Consider the following 24085-nt stretch of genomic DNA (forward strand, 5'->3'; position numbering starts at 1 on the left):
TGACCCTCTGGACATGAGGGGGTGAGACAGAAGCTCTTCCTGTTGAGGACTTTGATGATGGAAAACCTCTCACGTTCCTGCAAACTGAGCAATGACGCCCTCTCTGCCTGAATCTCACTGAGACTGAATATTGAGGGGAGACCTTTTATTTTTGTTCACTGATTTTTCTGTCTGTGTTACACTGTTCCTGGTTATAAATGTACACAATGTCTAGACTAAAATTACTGAATTCATGTGGAGGACTGAAAGAGTTTAAATGAAACACAAAGTGCTGAATATATTTACTTAATACTTATTTACTCCTATAATTGGAATAATATCAATATTGTAATACCATACAATTTATTAATTAAGGCAGGTAGACTAACATCAAGACTTTATCAGCTGAAAATCTGCTGGTTATCAGTGAGGGAGAAACACATTTACATAAATGTAATATTAACTTGAGGCTCCCGACAGTCTTTTAATCTATTACAGATGTGCTTGACAATCAACTCTTTGGTAATTGACATATGATCACAGATAGTTCAAAATATGGAGCTGATAACTTGTTGAGACTTGACATTTTTGAGTTTTTGAGTTTGAGATTTATTGAGTTAATGCTCTATAAACATAATTGGTGTTATTGCACACATAAGAAATTATAATAAAAACTCAGTTTTTCTCTTTCTCAAAGCTTTTTCACATTTGTCTTATAATTTCAATATAACAAAAACTTGGCAAGGCAGGGAAAGTTTATTCATGCGGCAAAAAGCCAACTCAAAGTGCTCAAAGCTTTGCATAAAGCATTAAAACTATGAACAAGGAAGGCAGCATGATTCATTAAAACCAATGAGAAGAAAGGAAGTACAAATTAAAACCTCTCAGAAACAAACCTAAATGATCTGTACTCACACATCAATTTCTACAACCACACAACCTTGTAAAGACGGATTCATCTCTAGTTTGCCATTAAGCTTTAAATTTCTCTCCATAAACGATGACTACAGTACAGTGTTTTTCCCCACTCGGGGGCGTCAGAGCACTAATTGTGTTTGTGTGATACTTAAAGGACAAAATTGATCATTTTTCTGACAATTAAAGGCCTTTGCCTTTTGTTTTATCCTGCTCTCAGTATATTTTTATCATTGACTCAACTCCCTGTTCAAACACATAACAGCAAAGTTTTTGGCTGATGACAGATAAATCCAGGATCCAGTGGTAGATGGACGGAGACAAAGGCAGATGCTTTATGTGTGAACACAAAAAATATTTTCATACTCAATACAAATGTTCATTCAATATTCAAAAACTGTCGGTAGGACATTTTTAAAAAAATCAAACCATTATCATGAAGATAAAAAATGGAATTAAGAGGCTTGATTAAACTTTTACATACTGTTCAGTTATTCAGAAATTCAAAAACCATCTTTCAAAAATGCATTCTGCACATTCAGTAACATTCATTGAAAGCACGCTCTCTGCTCTCTGAAAGATGAATTATAATAATCACCCTTTTATTTTTGACTGATGAGGTATTTATGGATGAAAAAATAGATTTGTGCTTAAGACGTTTGGCATAGAGACTAATTTTGAGGGGTCAGAGTATGTGAGGGTTAAAAACCGTTTTATTTTCATGTGTCATACAAAAATGCAGTTTTGGTCTTTACTGGTCATCGGTTTCTTCCACAGGCCCAGGTCATGAATCATTAGTGTCTTCTCTCTGTTGTGAAGAAAATATGGAAACCTGCATACAGTGATATTTGATGTTGTTAAAGCATATTTGGTTTATATATGTGCAGCATGTTACAACTACAGTATTTTTAACATATCAAATCATGTGCTGCCCTCCTTGGTGTGTGTCTACAGTGACTGAATTTTAGATATAATTTAAGTCTGAACACATGAGAGAAGAGACCCTGTTCTCCTTCGCTGTGGAGCTGATTCTCTGTTCGTACAGTAAAGAACATCAACTCTACAAATCAGGTTATCTGGGCTCAGTTTTCACTCTTACCCTGTCTGTCCATCTTTGGCCTCATTAATCATAACGACCACAAACACCAAAATGTGATTATTGTCTCCACAAGGTTAAAGGCTGCAGTGTGTGAAAAAGTGAGAGGCCGATGAGGGTTTTTGTCTGCTCTGTCTCTGTATTCATGGTCATGGCTGATGATCAACATCATCTCTGTGTATTGAACAAAGCAATTTATAATCTGTTCTCTTCCCTTTTTGTTTTACCTCCTTTCTGATTTTTTAAACATTTAAAAAATAATATCTATAGAGCTAGTCAACCTCCTTTGGCCTTGTTTTATCGTGTGTGTGTGTCCTCCATCTGTGCTAAATTTTCCTTTATCCAATTCTCTACACATTAGAGTAAGTTTCTTTTATACTATGTCATCTTGTAATTTCATTTTATTTGATAATTTGGCAAATGTTAGTTTAATTTGTATCAGAAATACCATTATTTTATTTCATTTATTTGCAGTTATGGTTCTATTGAAAGGCCACCACTTACATTATTTGGTTTAATTGATAAGAAGAAGAAAAAGCTGATTTGATTTTAATGACATTGACACTTCCAGTAGCTCTATACATGATTAACTGATTAGTTTTGGTTCCTGTTAGACGCTACGTAATTAACTCTGTTCTAAGAAAATCCAGTTGGTCATATGACTTTTCTTCAATAGTTGCATCCTGTGTGTCTCTGATCATGAAGTCCTAAAAATACCCCCCCTTGTTCCTGGATTACTGTAATCCAGAGTCTTCCTGTGTTTGTGTGTGTGTGTGTGGCTGAAGATCCTTATTGAAAAGTACACTGTGTTTCTTCGGGGCAACAGACTAAACGTGAGTCACTAACGCTCGCTCTTCTTCCTCCTTCCTCCCTCTCTGATGTGCATGATGACAAAATATTTGGTAACACTTTATAATACAGCCCAGGTTTTAGAGTGTAACTGTACCAATTTACCTCACATATCTCTTTCCCAGACTCTTGTTTTACCACAATGACAGTAAATGCACCAATAAATCATCATCACCTTTCTGAAGCATTTCACCTGTTCTCAGTTTTCTGAGCTAATCTCCAACATACTCCATGAAGTGACTGAACACACAGTTGAGATTAGTGTAAAATATCTTTAATGTAGCAGACAAGTAACACAATAATATAGAGTACAAAGGAACAGTTGAGACAATAGCAAGTAAAGCAAGTCATTAGTGTAAGAGATTAATGAGATCCAATAACTTCCACACCCAATCTAATCTAATGATACCACTCATTCTCCTGTATTACCAGTATCCCATAGTTAGGGGAGGGGGTTGGTGTGTGTTTGTGTGTGTCCTGGGGCCAAGCTGCTGTTAATCCATTGGTTAGTGATGCATCTGAGAATGACAGATGGCCTGTGCAGCCTATATGCTGTTGGGCCTGTGTGCTCACTAAAGGCAGTTTTAGCAACCAGAAAGTTCTGTATCAGGATTCGGTGTGTGTGTGTGTGTGTGTGTGTGTGTGTGTGTGTCCTTGCCTCCTCTCTGTTAGGGATTCTCCCTAAAGAGCTTTGATGCCTTCCCTGCATCACTACACGGTCTAATCACTCGTACCAGCTGTCAGCGTGCCGTCCTCCCTCCTTCCTCTCTGCGTCCGCTGACACCACTTAACCTCACATCCTCTGCAGTCGGCCATAATGGACTCTCACATATTAAAACATGATTGCTCGGATACAGTATTACCAGTAATATGTTCTGTCTTTGTTTGAATGACGCACTTTTGGGGTAACACACAACATTATGGACACAGATTTTCCTATTCAGCTCATCTCTCTTTCTCCTCCACAACTCCATTTATTTTTGTCACATCTTGTATTTTTATCTCTTAAAACTTAAAGGTACCATGCAACAGATTTTTGTAAACAAAAAAAGAGTTTGTTCAGTGTTTCTCGCCAAACACATTGCGTGTAAATTTGAGGTCTGTGAAATATGTTGAATACATTTTCCTCTTCAGATTTTTGGGAGAACTTGAATTTAATGGTTTACGTCATACACTGTATATAAAGATGGAAGTAGTGAGGTGTGACATCGCTGATTGGTTTGCGTTGGAGCCAGTTTGAAGCCCAGAGTTGCAGCTTATGGTCGGCAGCATCTGTTTACATTTGGAGCCAGGACCTTATGAATAAGGAGTGTGAGGGTGTTTGCCACGCTACCTCGGACAAAAGTAAACAATAACTTACTGGGAACACCAAGCAGTGCACACATGTGCTAAGGTTAGCTACGTTAACGGGGCAGGTATCATAATCAAGTAACATTAAACTAACTGAAATATCGCGACAATTGTCAGACTCCTGGAGCCGGGAGAGCAGCAGGTGAGCCAACTGTCAATTGCAGTTGTCAATCAGTGCCTTCACGGCAGGCATCAAAGGTACTAAACGTCTTCAAATCTTATTAACGGAGCAATAATTTCCAAAATGACCACCAGCACATTAGAGATTGAGACATAATGACTTGTTGAAAAAAATGATTGACTTTGTATTTCTAGAGAGAAGTTGACACTTTTTGAATGGGAGTCAACTGTAACCAGCATCTAGCAGCCATCAGCGGCATTACACTTCAAGGTACTTCCACATCGGTTTCAGCCTCACGCCGTAGTAGTTACCGCTTGGTTTGAGAAGAGTCTAACTGTAGACCTTCTTCATGAGGCAGCTAGTTCTGTGAGCCAGTGGGGTTTGGGCATGAGTAGTATGGTTCTGTTGTATGAAGTATATAAACTTTCACTTATTTCACTTCAACAATCGACCCGAATCTGTCTGAAATAAGCAATCCAGTTGCTGAATCTTCAGCATTAGAGCTACAAGGCATAATTTAAAAGTTTGTTCCGACATTCATAAGGCAGCGGCACTACTGCACTGCCGGTTGCCACTGCTTTCTTGGCCATGCTTCAAGCTTGTGGAACACCGAAGCAAAACAGCAAAGCCCCAAACAACTACACATGTAAGTAATGTTAGTCTAATACTACTTTTATGTCATTAAATATTACAATAACGCTGATAATGTATTCATATTTGTATTTAGAATAAACGCTTTGTTGTTGAAAATGCATGTACGGATCTGACTGCTAGCCTATTAGCTTATTACTGTAATTTCCCATAGAGGTTAGCGAGTTAGCCAACATTAGCTTGCAGTTTACTGTATACAGCCTGTGGTAGCTCATTAGCCGCCAGCATCTAGCTTTCCAACAAATGCTGTTTTTATAAACTTACAACATGTGAACAGCAACTAACTGTATAATTAAAACGCCAATGATTTTCTTTCCCATTTTCCTGATCCTTATTATTATTATTATTATTATTATTTATTAGATACTGTTAGATATCTTACAAGTTAGTATGTCCATGCTCATTTAGTTATGCTCTCTGGTCACTGATTGTGCATGTATTGCTATATCATATTCGGACATTAATAAATGAATGATTTATTGAGGTTTCATTCCAGAAATGAGGCCCATCTCACACAGGATTACAAGACACTGTTAATATGCCAGATTTTGGAAATGTTACGAAGATGGATGAAAGATTAACATGTAATGTAATCGTAGAATAAAATTGTTTGGAACCATTAGCCTACTGTGTCGTGAATGTTTTATCTTTTTCAAGGAGCGCTTGGACCCCTACAACCACCGCTTGTAGCTACACTGGAATTTGTAATTTTTTAATCTTGCTTGGTTTACATCCACATTTTCTTGCTAGCAGGCTTCTTCTCTCTTGCTACATTTCTTGGCACATTACCGCCACCAACAGTCAGTGAGTGGAAGCCTGTGTATCACCAGCACACCTGTACAAATAAAACAGGAACCCACTCTTAAAAACATTGCTCTGTAGCGCTACTTGTGGTCAAAAGCTCCACAGGATGCCTTTAAGGCTCCCTATATTATAAATTTAAGTTTCCCATTCTGTTTTAAACCATCAATTAAATTCTACACCTGCTTCACTGACACTATCAGACTTACAGACTTAGTGAAATATATAAATAAGAGATATTATACCTTTGTAGTATCTCCAGAATTTAAAGTCAAGTTCAGTGGGTTTTAGAGACACTAATATAGACAACAAGAGTTTAAAATGAAACACCTTACATGTGGTTTACTGGTTTGACATAGCAGCTCTTGTGGTGAATCTCTGCACTGCTTGAACTCCTTAGACCTTTCGTGACAGAGTAAAATCAGGTTTCACCATAAGCTGAGCTATCTGCTGTTGCTAAAACCAACACTGAGGATTTACAACAGGCCCTCAGCTGCTGGTTTCACAGCCAAACGCGTGAACACGATTGATTTATTGACCAAGGCAGATGATAGTCGACTCAGTGCTTAATGGCCTGTGTATGGATTTATGGCTTATGGCCTGATAGTCAGAAGGATCCTTTGGTCCATACCTTCAGTGTTTGAGGTCTAAGATTACACTCTAGATTTGATGCCATGATCCGCCAACTGTGGACATGACGACCCCGAGGGGCAGCACACCTATGAGGATGTTAGGAGATAACGTGGGGGAGAGAGATAGGACAAAGAGGAATTATAATCTGTGGGGATGTTATCCTAACAAGCAGACGAGAGGTGAGCTTCTGTCTGTTTTCAGTTTAGTCCTCTTAAAAATGGTGAACTCGTTCCGTCCTCGAGGTGTTTCCATGGTGTTCTGAGACTGCAAGAACTGTCAGAGGGGGATGGTGAACTTTTAACCCCTCTGTGCTCCGCCTGCAGTCACTCACACACTACACCTGCCATCCGTGACCTTTTGTGACACCCAGGTGGGTAATAATGGATAAAATGACAGCTTTAACCTGTCTAACACACTTTTCTACACTGCATCTGTTATAACATAAAGTAATCCTCTTCCTGTGATAAGTCCTGGGACAGTTGGAGGGCAGGTTAAAGCTCTCGGTCAGTTGTTGGCAAGTCTAGAACCACCGGATCCTTCCAGCCCACCAGAGTGAGTTCTACCATTGCCAAACACTGCGGGAGAGTAGACGGGTCGCTACCACCAGATCTGTGCAAGCATTGAGGTTCAGGTTACACAGGATGGCATCTCAGAGATAGAGCACGGGCCTCCATGGCAACCAGTGATATCTGAGAGGAACAGTGCAATCGATCAGATCCATAGCTCTTCCTCCATTTCTCTCCGTCTCCTCTCCTCTTTCAAAGATAACACAAAAACAGAAAAAATACAGGAAATACCAGAATATTTAGAGACAGCTGGACCAGTCCTCCAATTTGGATTTACCTTGAAATAGCTGAATATCTGTCTTGTCCCATATTGGCACTACACATGATTGCTCAAACAACGAGAAACAAAGCAAAAATGTGCTAGTGCCAAAATGGGCCAAGAAGACGACTCCTGAGACTTCACTTCACATTTAAAGCTGAAACAGAATCGGGATACGATCACAGGCAGGCAGTGTGGTTCTGTCTCTACTCTGTTTATGGCCCTATGGTAATTCACTGATAGTGTGCTGTGACAGTGAATTCTACCAGTGCCATACACAGAACAGGAGGAGATACACCTGTTGTCCCTCTTTATTGATAAGTCTTCAAATTCAGGTAAAAACTGACATCCCACCTGCTGCTTCATGCCCAGGTTCAACTTCTATGTCTGTCTATAAAAGCTCTGCTAACTGCTTTTAAGTTTTAGGTGTTTTGTGCCAGAAGGTTTTTTTTTTTACAGTCCAGCGTAAAGTGGAAATGAGCAGACAGTATCAGAATCAATGGTGTCCTTACTTCATCTCTATTCTGCCAATCACACCGGATGGGGAGTAAATCCAGTCACACCATCTGCTGCTGGGATAGTCAAGCCTGTAGTGTCTTTAAGCAAACCCTGACAGAAATAGAGGTTGTATTATCCTAAAATGTTATTTTTTGTTGGGTTTAGTATTTCTGGGACATGTCTGGCCTCCTGATCCTGGTGAAGGAGCAGGTCTGCTGCTCAGATTGATTCTGGCTGTGGGGAATGATGTGCTAAGTGATTTTTGAGATGCTCCAAATGGGTCCCAAAGCAGGGCTCATCTTCCCGTTTCCGGGAGAGATCAATAGAATAAAAAGCTCGAGGGAGAGAGCGAGAGAGAGAGAGAGAGAGAGAGAGAGAGAGAGAGAGAGAGAGAGAGAGAGAGAGAGAGAGAGATCATCAACATGTTTTTAGTTGCTCCTCATATCTTGGTTGCTGTTACTACTGAATGATAATCGCATTGTCTGTGATGATGATTAGTCCACATGTCTGATGGACCTGATAGAGGATGTAACTCTTCAACAAGAGTTCAAGAGAAGAACAAAATATATTCAGGTCCTTCAACAAGTCACTTCCTATTATAATCAAGACTGGAGTAGAGTATAAAATCTCCCATTCCTTGTGTAATCACATTTTCATTTGCTGAATAAAATCCTCAAAGTTGGACATTATGAAATTTGGAGTCGTCTGAAGCTCTTTTGCGGAAAACAAACGTATTAACTACTAATTTTTAAAGAGAAACTACTATTTTTTATTTGTTGGCATTATAATAATCATTAACTTAGCTAAAGGTCATAAACACTCACTTCTTAATTTACCCAAACTCACTCATTACAATAACACAAGCTATATATGTCAGACGGGTTATTCTATTTTCAGAATAGACTGCATGCATTTATCAAACAGTTAAGCAGGATCCTGCTGCTCATACTGCAGAGGTCTGTGGATTTTTTTAGACACCCAGCGTTGGGCTGATTCTTACCTTATAAAGATGATCCTAAGTCCTCACTGCACATAACAACGCTAAAGTTACAGAAAGACAAGAAGAAACTTCTTTGTTGAGCCAGGTTTACAAAAATCCATCAGAAGAAAATCTTCAAAAACAAACAGTTTTTTAAAAAGTATATTAAAGATAAGAAAGTAGCCTAATGATCGTCATCTAGCTGGATGAGCTGGGCTGCCTGCTGGTGGAGCGGAGATGATTTTTCTTCATCCACACACACTGTCAGTTTACTCTCCATATCTCCATCTCTCGGTCCCTCACAGCTCCCTGCTTGTTTGGGCTGTATGGCAGGGGATTTTCTAGTGGACAGGTAATTAGTTGGTAAGCATCTTAACCCACTGGCAGTATAGTAATCCACGCCACCCTCCTCCTTCTCCTTCTGCTGCCTGAATACGCAGGCCTACAGCGCACTTCCTCTGCGCCTTTTACGCACAGGACGCTCACTGCAGAGACGATGATGAGGAACATTTGAGCGTTTTCTTCTGTTTGAGGAATTCGTGTTTTAAAAGCTGACCAAATTAGTTTTGCGTCAGACTCATAGTCATACAGGGGGAAAAAGCAATAATGTTAGTTTTACTTACACACCGGACATAAAAGTCTGAATTCAATCATGATGCTTGCCATCAGACCTACCAGCATCCACCGGGTGTGGCATCCTGCTGCAGCCAGGCCTGAAGCTCAGCTCTCTCATCCCTGCACAGGACAGAAAGTTTCTCCGACCCAGGCCTCCTCTGCTCCTCGTTATATACGTGCACCTAAAGGCCCTTCCAGGGCTCATTTACCTGCTGTCGGTGATTATTAGACAGATTGCAGGTGGAAAAAGAAGCATCATCCTTTCAAGCTGATGTGAATCCGTCAGAGTGGGATAGGGCAGGTTTGAGTTACGGCTCTTTCAAAGTTGACACTGAAATCCAGCCGCGCAGTCTTTGTCCTCTCCATACATTATGAAGGAGGCGCAGCCGGCCAGCAGCGTCTCTCTGCACAGCGCTGCTGCTGCTGCTGCTGCTCGCGTTACTCTGAAATAACTTTACTCATCGCCGGCTGGACTTCATTAAAAGACTATTATAACTCTGTTTTATCACTCGTGAAACTCATCATCACTCGCTTCTCTCATTTATTGGCGGATTGCAGTTGTTGAGATCCTTAAAATAATATCAACACCAAATGACCGCACATTGTCATTTTACATTAAAACAAACTATATAACTATTTATCACAACCATAAATGGCACAATTAAAAACTGATACAGTGCTAAAAATTTGTCTTTAAGATTAGATGTGTAACACTTCTACCCAAAATATTTTTTCTGAGTATGTTCTCATTTTTTACGTTACATCTCAGCTTAACAAATAGGACAAATATATTAACTCCAGTCCAATAAAGGAGATTATAATAAAGCATCTCTCAGCCTATTCAACTAACTATTGCATTCACAGTACGTTTTAAAGCTGTAAAGAATGAGAAAACAGTTGGCCTAAAAGCCTAATCTAATCTTCTTCAGCCTCCAGCCAAATTAAACTGATGCGGAAACTGGAAACCTGGTTGAAGATGCTCAGAAAAGAGGCTGAACACACAACAATGAATATTTTATAAGATTATTCCACCCTCCGCCTACTCCTCAACATGCAGGAGGAGCAGCTGACTGCAGGCTCCTCATTCATTCAGTCATTCATTCATACATTCATACATTCATTCACTGTGTGTAAATTATCATCAGCAAAGCAAAGCCAACAATACACTTAATACATTTAGAAAATTACCACATCCTCCCCAACTCTCGAGTCTGGATAAAAATGTCTCAAGTTTTAATCATGTTGTATAAAAATAATAATTTAACTCTAACAGAACTACACTAAAATAAATAAATAAAAATGAACTGTTTTCTGAGTGAATATCCACGAGGACAGCTGCTTTTCTGTTCTTCCTCCATAAACTGACACCTAAAAATACGGAAACATATTTTTTAATAGACATGATTCAAATAAAACTTATTAGCAATGTGATTTGATGCGTTTTATACTCTGTTCAAAGAGAAAAGTAAGCTGGTTTTTTGAAGGAAGCAAAACATAAGTGATGGTTTATATAGAATCAGTATTATCTTTTAAATCTTTTCTTTAAAAAAATCTTTACCAAAAATGCAATTCATTAATGTTACCCACGTTTTGGGCTTTAATAAGCTGAATCTGTTTTTTTTTTTGTTTTTTGTTTTTTGTTTTTTTACTTCAATCTTTATTCTCTTTCATTCGTTGCTTTTATCTGTCTGGTTTTATTCACAGTGATGAATTGTGTTACCTCCATTTTAATGCTCTTTGTGACTCTTTTTAAATGTGCTTTATGGATATTATCTAAAAATGTATTATTTATTTATTATCTAAAAGTTTATAGGTATCATCTAAAAATAGTCGGTCTTTGTCAGTGAGCCTCCTCTCTGACAGTGAGACAGATAAGTGAGACTGCCATCTAGTGGACAGAGGAGAGACAGACAGCTGTTAAAATCACTGTCAGTGTGAAAAAAAAACACCATTTTGCTTCAAGCACATGACAATAAATCAATGTTGTGTGTGTGAGTTTGATTTGAATAGATCATCTGAATAAAACTGAACTTTTAAACACAAATAAAACAAACTCACCTCAACACCTGAAGGCAATAATCTGACACCATATCACACACACACACACAAGCATAAAACACCAACATATGTGTATATATTTTTTGTTGTTTATTTCCTTCTTCAAGTTACAAGGGAAGCACATTTATTCAGTTTTTGCCTTTTAAAAAAAAAATCAGGGATATCTCGACTTGTATCCTGGACGTTGGGTGTAAAAGACAAAAATAAAAACATTCAAACAAATTATAGGCATCAAATATATGTGTCTCATTAATAAAAAAAAATACATAATACGCTGATGAATCCAGATGATGACAAACAAGGCTGGACAGAGGCTGTTTTTTCTTGCAAAAAACTGACTACACCAACTTATATTTGGTTATCAAAGCTAATTAGAGCCGTTTCAACTGGGCTGTTCAACAAATACATTTTTAATGTCATTTCAAAAACATTTTGACATGCTACTTTTTACCAACCTATGTTAATGCTCCAACAAAAAGTAAATACCCTCCTGCAAGACACCATGGAAGAGATCCTGATATCATTTCTTAAAAATTATAAAAAAGGGATTAGTAATTCAATTTTTCCCAAAACAAGATGGTGATAAAGTAGGATTCATATTTTTTTTTTGTTTCTTACAGAAATAAATCATCTGATCTGCGATGAGTGCGTGTTACAAACACAGACCGGTATGCCATCATGAAATGTAACAGTAAACTGTCACTGCTCTGGTAACACCTCTTCATGCAGTCACACAAACATTTTCAGGGTAAATCAGGACAAAAGCTTTTAAACTGTCCTAAAGAAGAAGAAGAAGAAACCTGCACCCGAATAAACAAAGTTTGAACTTATCTGAGTTGGCCACTTCCAGAGTAAACACTTTGAGAGACATTATTCATTCATCAGTGTAAACTCTTTATCCAGCCTGAGGAGGATTTCTTTATTTTTTTAAATTTTTTTTTAATGAAACTAAGCTCGTAGATCCATTAGATTTTGGTCCCACCATTTTGGAAAGCAACAGGCCATTAACAGCATGAAAAAGTAAACATGACAAAGAATCGCTACAATGCTGAATGGCAGAAACAAAGAGCACTTCTGTCTCACAAAAGTATCTCACGATGATAAAAGTTGGACACATTTGCATAAGAAAGGGGGTACAGGGGTGCGACATGTCTTTGGAGGATTTAACAAAAAAAAAAAAAAGTCATCCCACAGACAAAGATGTATTAATTCTCCTCATCTTTACAGGACAATCAGTTTTTAAACTAGTGTGTTTATATAAGTATTAAACATTATGATAGGATTCACCACCTGCGAAGAAAAAAAAAAAAACTACCTACCCCTACGCAAGTCAAACACCTATTATAGTTCAACACAAGCAATAGGCAAAGTTAAAAAGTTCAACAATTCAACAAGGACCTGGATAATCCCCCCCCCCCCCCCCCCCCCCCCCCCCCGCCCCTGCCACGAAGACCGAACCCCGCCCTGACTCACACACAGAGGCCCCCAAGCACAGGTGTCCTCCCCCCCGTCTACAGCGTTACAGCTCCACAAACCCTACACAACTTTACTTCTGTGTCATGCCACAATATACAAAGATACTCAGAGAATAAGAAACACTTTCCTAAAACGGAGAGGAGGAGGAGGGAGAGGAGGAGAAGGAAATGGGTGTTGAAGAGGAGAAGGATGAGGATGAAGTGAAACTTCTCTGATTTCTGCTGAGCATCAGGGGTCAAAACAACACAGGTTATCAATAATATGCCATGATTCTCCCTGGATTACATTCATGCATGCACACAGGTGTGTGCACACACACACGCACACGCACGCACATGCTGTGGCGTTTGTGTGACTTGTCATGGTTGATGCGTTGGTGTTTCCTAGCGTGTGATGTGTCTGCGGGTTTGCACAGATGGCAGTCCTGTCAGAGATGCCATATGCAGCCACATCAGTCTGTATGCGATGAGCGTACGACTGCACTGTGGCCTCCAGCTCCTTGGAAGAGGTGATTGTAATAGCGACTCTTCAGGGCAGCAGTGTCAAAAAGGAAAGGTGACAGTTTAAAAAAAAAAAAAGGGAATCCACACTGTTTTGAGACCAGCAGTCCTCTGTCGGCGAGGAAAAGATGCCTGACAACGCTGTAAAATGTTGAAAACCTAAACGTGTCCCAACAGAAGAGGTGGTGAGGTGCAGCTTCTTGTGGAACCAAATGGGAAACTGATTGTAAACAGTCTCGTTTTGTGTCGATGACAGTTCGACCTCCTGGCCCCCCCCCCGCGTTGGTTTCACGGCTCAGTTTGGACAAGATAGAAAGCCGCCTGAAGCCATGAAAACTTTGTGGAAATGAATGACGTGCTCCTCTCTGATCCAAGCAGGCTCTCGGGGCGAGGAGGTGGAGAAGGGAAGGTGGTCATGAATTCCTAAATAAGGGTTAATATTTCTGCAATATCATACTGCAAATCCTTGTGTAGCCATAAAAATCCTTGTGTTGCTGTAAAAAATTGTCTCGTTTAAATATGAATATAGTACTGAGTTTCTGCTCTTTAGGAAATGACAGTCTGTTGTGAGGTGAAGGGGATCGGATCCCCCCCTTTCACTACAACTCCATGTCCTGAGCCTCGTTCTCCGAAAAGTCTGACATGGAGCTCTCGGAAGAGGAGTCGCCCCCTCCTTCCTCCTGCTCCTTTAGAGCTTCCTCTGTGGCGTACTTCTGGATGTACTCTGGAAAGGAGACAAGGAGGGGAGAAGACGGATGACAATGATGTGAGACAGTGAATCTATCAAGCTTCAGATGAAGCATGGATGAGAAATCTTAAATAGCTACAGCAGCTGCTCAAAAAAAAAATCACAGATGTATTCAGGGACTGCACAAGATCTAAATTTTACATTCCCCCCAATGCAGAAATATTGAGAAACACTAAACATATACATTTTTTTTAATCTTTATATCTAATCTACCATTTCAGATATTCAGTGTAAGACACCGTTGTGCTACCTTTGATCTTGTGTTTATAATCCTCCGGTCGGTGAAGGTACATGGCGGCTGCGTCCCCGTTCAGAGGATCGATGGGGTTGGGGTAGGCGAGCAGCTGAGGGAGGAATGACTCGAAGATGTTGGTGAGGTCTGCAGGATGTGAGGAGGAAGATTAGTCAGTGAAGACAACAGGAAAGCAACAGAGATCAGATGAAATATGAACCAGCTGGACTGTCCAACGTTGAGTCATCATGTGTCGACATCATCCACTAGATGTCTTCGCTGTAACGTTACGATCAACTCAAGCTGTTGCATCTCTGTATAGTTGTATTGTTTTCTGGTTTTTGCCTGTTTCTATTGTTTCTATACTATGTATCGTAGGTGGATGGAAACAGATTAATTTATCTACAGGTTATTGTCAATTCATCACTTTCACTTTCACATATTTTAAATGCAGATGCACCTCAGAAACAAACAGGTGTCATCAGGCGCAAGTACGAGAGTCACGCTGCTTGTGTGTATTTGACAGACGTTTATATTATGTCTCACCTAAAGTCTGACATGAAAAATATTTTGAGAATCTATACAATTTGTGAAAAAATAAGCATCACAAACCACATCTAGTTTGTCATAGACATTATTTGACTACAGTTGAGACATGAGCTGCAGCTGATTAATAGATTAGTTGATCGACAGAAAATCAATCGTCAACTATTCTGAGAACAAAAATAATCCAAATTCTCAGGTTCCAGCTTTTCGCATGTGAATATTTTCTGGTTTCTTTAGTCTTTTATGACAGTAAACTGAACATCTTTGAGTTGTGGACTGTTGGTCGGGACAAAACGAGACATTTAAGGACATCATCTTGGGCTCTGGGGAACATTTTTCACCATTTTCTGATATTTTATAGACCAAACAACTAATTGATTAGAGAAAATAGTCTACAGATTAATTGATATTGAAAACAATCATTAGTTGCAGCCCTAGTTGAAAGAAGACACAACAACTTCAGTTGCAGAGTACAGGCCGGCCTTTTGGATGCTAAATATCAATACTATCTACTGTATTTCTATCATTTCTGATTCAGGTTTTAGTTAAATAACTACTTCAGTGTATTTCTGTCAGCTGAGGAAATAATGTCTTTAGGACATTCTCAAGGCTTTCCTCATGTTATTTATGTCTGAAAACACTACCACTTGCAGCTGAGTATGTCCTCTTTTAGTCTGTTGGCTTAAAACAACTTTCAGATAAATAATTAAACAAGTACTGGATTTTCCAGGGATGAACAGCAATTAAACACACATGTTCAAATTCACTATATTCAACATTATGACCCAAAGGAAATCACACTGCTGCTTCCAAACAGCTACTTGAATAAGGGCAATAATATGCTAAAAAGTTCAGGCTGTTCTTCACCACAGCTAAAGATTACCATCTGTGCCGGCGTCACAACACCCCCGAAAAATACTTATCAGGGTGTTTTCCCATATACATCTGAAAACAAACAAAGCTGAAGAACAAGAAAGCTTAGTTGTCTAAGTACTCCCTCATAGCTGTGATACAATCTCTTCACTAATACTGAGCTCTCTTTTACAATAACACATGCAAATGTACCCTTTACATTAAGAACAAAATGTGACATAATGGTGGAATAACATTATAACAATAATATATCGATATGACTCACAAGTTGATCAAATAAACTGTGAGTTAATTCACCTGGTGAAAATCTGGCCACTGCTGATGGTCGCTCACTTGAACGGCAGAAACGAACAAAGTAAGAGAAATCCCCTCCAGGTTATTGTGGCCACTACGTTCTGTTAAGTTACCTTTCAGCCTTCATATCTATCAGTGCTCAATGGATGACCTCAATACAAGCAGCAGTTATCACTGAAGTGTAAGCTGATTAACCTGAGATGCTCTTCTCAAAGCTGCACTCTTTGTGTTTTTTTTAAATTGGTTATTACTGTCAGTTAGTTTGACTGAGTGACCGGTGAAGCTACAATAAGAGCTGTGGCTGCGACCTACCATAGAGAGCTGTCCATGTCTGGTTAATGACATCTAAACACACCGTTCCTGACCTGAGAAAAAGACACAACACCGTGAGTACGAAGCAAGAGCCCAGCAGAATTCATCAAAGCAAAGCAGGAGGTGGAGTGAGTTTTGGTTGACATGAACAAGAATCAGCATTTCCTCAATAGCATGAATCATTTCCTGTCTGCTACACATGATGTAAAAAAAAAAAGATACTTCATGGAAAAAAACAGCCGTAGACAAAGGTCTAAAACTTACGCTTCATCAATGTTGGGGTGAAAGATTTTATTCATGAATCCTGTCAAAAAAAACAAACAAAAAGAAGCAGGTTTTAATTACTGGATGTGAATGTGAAGATTTCAAGGCTTCAACATGACATTGATGCAAATATTTCATACCTATTGATGGTGATTTGAAGGGGTATTTATCTGGTAGGTCCACCCGAACCTTCCACACACCTCCTTCATACGGCGCTGAAAAAGATAAATACAGACACTCAAAACCAACAAACTCCTAAACTTTCTCTTTAATATCCCGGTTGTCAAAATTAATATTCTAATACACATGAAACCCTGCCTGGATTATTAAATAAATAACACTTTGGTGAAATGCTGTTCAATGTCTTACTTCCAGGTGGCCCGTGGAACTTGACCACAAACTCGTTGAGTCCACTAAGGATGGTGACCTCATGCTTGCTCTCGATGCTGATGTCCGGTTAAGGTAAAAACAAGCAACACGAGTGGCAGAAAAAAAAAATCCAAACAACTTAAATACATTTTCAACAACAATGAATCAGGCTGGTTTGCGGTGTCCAAACTTTTTGGTTGGTCAAACAGTTTCTCTCTCTGTGAACTTGTGTGGGCAGAAGGTCAAACATAGGATCAATAACATAAGCCATGAGATCAATAATGCAGTGGCAACCAACAGATCACAGCTGTCCTTTCCTGCAAAACAACCTCACACTGAGTCAGGACAGTACTTATCAAACATAAAAGTTTTCTACTATAAGACTGACCGCTGACGATCTTTCTTATGTGATATTCTGACTGAATATAAAAGGAGACACACAAACATCAAAGCAGAAAACATTATGAAAGTGCTTTGGGTGAGGAGTTAATGACTCTGAATCATTTTTCCTAATGAACATGAGTGACTGATGGCAGAGTCATGAGTGTTTCGTCTATTATCATAATTGCTCCTGAGTCAACTTCCTCTTTGTTGTAACAAACACTACAAGATAAACCTGCTGCCCTCCGCCGGCTTAGCTGTGGCTTGATGTGGAACTTTCATCTGTTTTGCAGGTAACGTGCAGCTGGAGAAGAAGAATGTGACTTTGGGTGGGGAGGATGTGTGTCATAATCACAGCGTGTGTTGACAGCAGGAGATAAAAGTGTGAGTCAACTGTCTGACAGCGATGCGGAAAGGTCGAGCGTATTCAATCAGCGGCTGTGAGAGTCTGACACAATGAAAAACAAAAACAACACAAAAAAACACACAAGAAACTGTTACAGCCTGTTTCATCATCTTGTCGTAAATTCTTCTGTCATCTCTATTCCTGCAATCTAAACACGGTAACATAATTTAGCCAAACTGCTGATAGCTTGTTTGCTTGAACTGCCAGGTATAAAATAACTGTTAACCGGAGAGGATGAGGGTTTAAAAAGCTCAGTTGCTCAATAGAAAAGGGTTGCAAAGCACTGACCAAGAAGACAGCGTAGCTCTAACCGTGATCTCAGGCAACGGGTCCTAAATAAAACCTGATATAGACTATGTGCATCTCTCTCTCTAATGCCTTTCCCTAAGGGGTGTCCATAGAAATTCAAAGCCCAACATCATATGCTCACTCAAGAGTAACATAAGTACACAAGAGATAACATTTATTGTGACAAAAGCTCTCACTGCCCCGTGATATATCAGCACTATCCCCTGATAAAAACAGCTGAGTTTTTTTGCAGATTCATATGTTTATTTTGTACCCATTTGCAACTCTAATCCCAGTTGTGCAATCAAACTGTTCATTCATACACAATCTGCTGACCTACAGTACAATAGACCATGTGGTCCAGCCCCATGTAAAAGTGTTGGACACACCTTTGTTAAAGTGTTTGTAAAGGAGAGAAAAATCATCTTAGAGCAGGAATGACATATGTGGCAGCAGCCCAGAATCAACTGTGCTCTGTCACTGTGATTGAATCTCACATATCTGATTTAAAGCCACAATGTGCAACTATGTGCGGCATCTTCTGTTAAACACCAGTGTTGTATTCAGGTTAAGAAACCACAACTGCAGGAACTGACAGATCCAAACTTGTTTTCCTTATTGACTGCCATTATCTATGCTTACATTTCTCATCCATATTTTATGATGACATCCATGAAAAACAAAAACAATAATCTAGCTTGGTATTTCTCCTTTGTTTGCGTCTTTTATAGATGTAACTGTACATCCATGGTTGATCATGCCCGTGGTAAAAATTTACCAGGTTCTTGCTACCATGCACACGACCTTTATATTATATACTCAGAAGTACATAAACCCAGTTTACCTGGGTGTCATAAAGTCTGCCAGACTGAACATGTTACATGCAGCTGTCGGTGGAACCACACGCGTTTATTGAAACTCCGATCAGTTTCAAGTGAAGGTTAACTAACATCATTATCATAAATATTACTTAATAATAGATTACATTTCGGCTTATTTTGGAGATTTTTTTTTATAACGAGAAGTGTTCAATTATCAAACATAAAAGGGAATCTTATCCCTTTAAAATCACATTTGGATCATTATGTCAAGTATATCTTTTATTTTCAAACTGACTGAAGTCTAAAAAAGTTTTTTTTTAATGTGAAAGTCAAACTCTAATAACTTAAGCAATAAATTGAAACGTACACACCCAAATCATTTCTCAAGTGTGTTTTAAAATAGTCTGTACATGCACCTCATTTTAATTCTCTAACAGCATCTGAGGTAAAAGAAAAAAATTCGTCCCCTCAGGTTCAGCACATAGCCCTGCTCACACCCTCAGCCCCTCTGCTTCAGCGCATAGCCCTGCTCACCCCCGCCGCTTCAGCGCATAGCCCTGCTCACCCCCTCAGCCCCGCCGCTTCAGCCCATAGCCCTGATCACCCCCTCGACCCCTCGGCTTCAGCACATACCCCAGCTCACCCTCTCGGTTTCAGCACATAGCCCTGTTCACCCCCTCAGTTTCAGCACATAGCCCTGTTCACCCCCTCGGTTTCAGCACATACCCTGGCTCACCCCCTCGGTTTCAGCACATAGCCCTGTCCCTTCCATGGACTGGATGTTCCCAGCCCCCCTCCCCACATGTGCCCCCGTCCTGCACGCTTGTTGTCCCTCGATCAGCTGTATGTGAAGCCCCGCCCTCCACCGTGTTCCGGATGGTAACAGGCTGACCAATCAGAGCGCAGCATCTAGCTGCAGGACAAAAACAAAACAATTCAGCTTCATGCTGTCAGAAAACCTTTCATGAAGACTTCAGCTCGTAGGTTAAAATAATTTGGCAGTAACATCTGAAGTTTACTTATTACAAAAAGACTAAACATGGAAACTGTCAACAAATAAAAAAATATTACATTATATGGCAATACACCTCAAAGAAAGTCCTGTTATTGAGAAAAAAATATCTTAACTATTATCATTTTGTTTTTAAATTCAAATAATTTTTTGTTTCAGTTACATTTTTTTCTGTATATTTTGTGGGAAACAGACCAACTGTGAGTTCACAATTTGTTTTGTTTATCCTCAATTTGCACGCTTTTTTTTTATATTTGGCTAACAATTTAAGGTAAAAGTCTTTTTTCTCTCTCTGTTCTCTCAACGTCAATTAATGTGGTTAGCTGTCGCCTTTGTACATCATTTGTTAAAGCTCGTCTCTGTTCGGCTTCATCGACCTTATTTGTTCTCTCTTGGTGATAGCATGCTAACTTACACTGCTAGCAAACCTTTGGTAACCCGTGAAAAAAACAAAAAACAAACGTGTCTTTACACAGAAGCGTCTCCAAAATAGTGAAGAAAAGTCCTCGATAACCCTCCGTGTTGTGTTGTCAGTCTACACATTAGTGGCTGAGAGGCTAACTTATCGTTTTTCTAGCTAACTCTGAGTTAACAGTAATATTGCGACAGAGCTAACGGTGGCTAGCAAAAGAGGCAAGTTCACACAGATAACACTCAATGTGCAGCTTGTTCGCACTGTGAGCTAACTAAAACCATCAAATCTAACATTATAGTCATAAACATCAACGTGTTTACACTTTTCACTAAATCTACTGATGTTACATATTAGCTAGTAGCAACATTATTACACATCCGTACAGCAAGCGAGCAAAAAGCTGCAAGTAATCAACATTAAAGAGCTGACACAGATTATAAAAACAGGTCTGATTTTGACTGTTTAGGCTCCTTGTTTATCTTCTGTGAAGGATACAGTTTCACCACGTCGGTATCCATTCGCCTCTTGCCCGGACTTGGAGACGACATTTTTTTGTATTCCTCTCAGAAGTGATCTAAAAAAATATATACGGCGGCGACTGCGCTGCCTCAACCTTACCGCTTCAAAATACCTACAAGCACCTCAGGACTGTATCAACAAGCCTTCCCACAGTGTCCACAAACAAGATCCTCGCTGCAACATCGCCCACTTTTCTCCTCTCAGTTCAGGCTGACTGTGTCCCGTCCTGCAGACTCTCTCTCTCTGGCTGTGACATCAACCTCCAGCGACCACACTGGAGGAGGAGCTCAGGTATAGAAATACACCACACAGAGCGAAGATACGCCACAGTACCCCTTGAAATAAAGCAAAGTCTGCATTGGACCCGTCTTAACATGTCGTTTTGTCCACAAAATGTCAGAAAGTAGTGAAAAATATCTGTTAAAGTTCCTTACAGTCCAAGGTTACGTCTTCAAATGTCTGGTTTTGTCTGACTAACAGTCCAAGACCCAAAAATACTCAGTTTATCATCATGATCAACAAAGAAAAGTCATAAATCATCACATTTGAGAGGTTGAAACCAGCTCATTTTTTAAGTTTTTGCTTAAAAATCACCTGATGACTTGGGGTCCCGACCACCACGTAGCCTATTTTTTAAGACTTGAAATTTTTATTTTATGATATAACATCAGTCATCTTAACTTTTGTTATTTTCTTTGTTATGTGTTATGTTTTTTTTGACACTGTAGCACTTTGAGATTCACTGTGAACGAAATAATAATAAAATATAGAAATAAAACGACAATATACAAAAGCATATCGCTCACCTCATCTTTATATCTTATTTCATAAAAGGAATATAAACATGCCTAGCTTGAATAAACATTTCTCTGTCCTGTCCTGCATCCTGTTCATTCTTTCAAACGCAGCTACGTTTCTTAACTCAGTCACCCAGTCCTGAAAAGGAGGCTCTCCAGACGTCCACTATAAGTATTTAGGTTATGAAAGTGGCTTATCCCTCTACAGTCACGTCTGTCTATATAAAGGTCGACATTTAGTTATATACTAACTCATTTCTGGATCGTAGTTCCCTGTTTCCTGGTGCAGCCCTAAAATAGAACACGATGATAAAATGCATGCTTGTCTATCATGTATAGATCTATGTGAGAATTATCTTTATTAAAAGGCTGAAACACTAGGCCAAAGTTATGTTTCTTTTCAGGCACTCAAGAATAATGAATCATATAAACGAATGACTAATGATTGATTTTAGCCTCTTATACACATTTATTTTTATTTTTATTTTTATTTTCTGTTAATTAGTGAAGAAATTACATGTTCAGTACAGTCAGTCTTGTTCTCGAAGATTCATTTGCCAGTTTATCAGGGACACTTAGCTGAAACTAATTCAATCTAATTCAACCCTACAATAAATCCCTGAAGCTATTAATGTTCAGTTTTTGTTGAAACTGTTGTAGTGAGGTGTTGACTCAACTTAATGGTCATTTTGGAGGCTTTATATTGTTTGTGGTGCTGTTGAATTGTGTTGCATTAAACTAAAAGGTGTTTCCATATTTTTAATCTAACCTGATTGACATGGGGTGGACAAAATATTAGAAATGCAATACAGTTCAGTCAGCAGCTGGAGGTCCTTGCATGCATTCCCCACATTAAACAAACTAGGACGGTGCACCAAAGTGAAACAACAAGTGAAAAACAACAACAAAAAAAGACCTCATGTTCATACTTCTTACACATCACAATCCAAAGCTCCACATTGCCACGACAGAAAGTCATGACAAATCAATAAACAACTTGATTACTGCATATCTGCCCATCCTTCTCTGTTCTCTTTTGTTCTTTGGGTGTGGGGGAGCCCTTTGAAGCAATCTGTGATTTTGGACTATATAAATAAATTTCCTTGGTTTGACTAAGTAGACAGCCTTCATGGAGTTCAGACACAGCTTGTCAATCAATAGCCTCTACGATGGAGGAAACTCTGATTTCCAGTTTACCAAAATACCTTTTCCCAGTAATACTGCCCATTAGAAGTAATAGTGGTTAGTAATTCAGCTCAGATCATCAGGTTATCTATTTTAAATGTCTTCATGCAGGAACAAACAAAAAGCATGGATATAGTCTACTATCTACTAATCGCCTCAGTCAGAAGTCAACTGGATGAGATGGACTGGAGCTTTGACCTCTATAAATCTGTGAGTAGATCAATGTCATGAAACAAAAGTTGATGACTCAGCTCCTGTTTAATCTCATTAACACAGCTGCAGCTCATAGTTTCATAGCCTGGCTTCATTTCCAACTTGCTGACAATCTATTGAGAGATTATTTGGAAAGGGAACGTCACATTAATGAATCACTTGATTCTTTTATCTGATAAATGATCTATGTAAACGTCCTGTTAACATTTTAAGTGAAGTTTCAAGACAGAAGATCTCTTGTGAAGGAGTCTGTAAAACATTGGTAACTTCATGCAGATTTATTTGTGCTTTGAGGCGAGATATCTTATCATAAACGGGTTAGGAGTACAATCCCAGTTCGCCACAAACAGTTTCTTTGTTTCTAAATTCTTGACATGCAGCGAGGCCTTACATGTTAAACATTAACACGACTAAACACTTCTGCAGTTAAGTGTCTGTAGCGTAATCTAACCGCACGTGGGAAAAAAACACTGAAAAGAAAGACAAAAGATTGTGTTTGATCCAGTCCTCTCATGATCAATATCAGCTCTAGATTACAGTTTTTTTTAACTATACTTGGTTTGTTTTCACACAGCCTACGTGAACAAGCCATAGCAGCTTTTCATGGGATTGATCTGTTTGCTCTGTTTTGCTCCTTCAGCCTATCCCAATGAGCTTCAAATCCAGATTACCTCATGTCAGCAAAGCAGCCCCCGAAGATCTGGGGGAAAGGTTGACTCTTGATACGGTTGATCAAAAGGAGTCACTTACAACCACTTGCTTCTCTCCAAGTAACTAAACAGCTGTTCCTCAGCTAAGTTGTACAGTAAAACAAGCAAATAAATACTTAAGTTTTTAAGTCTTTTTTTTTAAATGTATGGTGATAAAGTCCCAAAGGTTTGTCACATTTAACTTAATGGTGCAATAATAACTTAGAGACTAAATCAAAGTTTTTCATATGACAACAGATTAACATTTGAGCCGTACATATTCACTTTAGGGCAGTTTACCTTGTAAATCCCTGAGGTTTATCATTATCTTATGCAGTTATCTGACAGCTGTATCCACTAGTTTGCGAATGAAGC

General features: G+C 39.1%; 1 protein-coding gene and 1 long non-coding RNA gene across 2 annotated transcripts; one reads left to right on the forward strand and one right to left on the reverse strand.

Annotated features, from left to right (window-relative positions):
• Positions 1–12822: 12822 nt before the first annotated feature.
• Positions 12823–21055, reverse strand: LOC121897126 (ubiquitin-conjugating enzyme E2 H-like). The gene is made up of 7 exons (XM_042411427.1): positions 20803–21055; positions 16985–17061; positions 16756–16830; positions 16616–16655; positions 16352–16404; positions 14345–14473; positions 12823–14070 (listed from the first exon to the last, which is right to left on the reverse strand). The coding sequence occupies exons 1-7, from the start codon at positions 20853–20855 to the stop codon at positions 13946–13948; spliced, it is 552 nt and encodes a 183-aa protein (XP_042267361.1). The 5' UTR covers positions 20856–21055; the 3' UTR covers positions 12823–13945.
• LOC121897128 lies at positions 21055–23801 on the forward strand. The gene is made up of 3 exons (XR_006096191.1): positions 21055–21117; positions 22920–23018; positions 23662–23801. It is a non-coding gene; the product is annotated as an uncharacterized LOC121897128 (long non-coding RNA).
• The last annotated feature ends 284 nt before the right edge of the window (positions 23802–24085 follow it).

Source organism: Thunnus maccoyii, chromosome 5 (assembly GCF_910596095.1).
Source record: "Thunnus maccoyii chromosome 5, fThuMac1.1, whole genome shotgun sequence".
Classification (NCBI taxonomy): domain Eukaryota; kingdom Metazoa; phylum Chordata; class Actinopteri; order Scombriformes; family Scombridae; genus Thunnus; species Thunnus maccoyii.

Excerpts from the sequence above, each read along its gene's own strand:
- LOC121897126 (XM_042411427.1), bottom strand. The coding sequence starts at position 20,855 with ATGTCGTCTCCAAGTCCGGGCAAGAGGCGAATGGATACCGACGTGGTG. Across the intron at positions 16,656-16,755 it reads CTTCAAATCACCATCAATAG|GATTCATGAATAAAATCTTT; the intron begins GTATGAAATATT and ends TTTTTTTGACAG. Across the intron at positions 14,071-14,344 it reads TTATAAACACAAGATCAAAG|AGTACATCCAGAAGTACGCC; the intron begins GTAGCACAACGG and ends TCTCCTTTCCAG.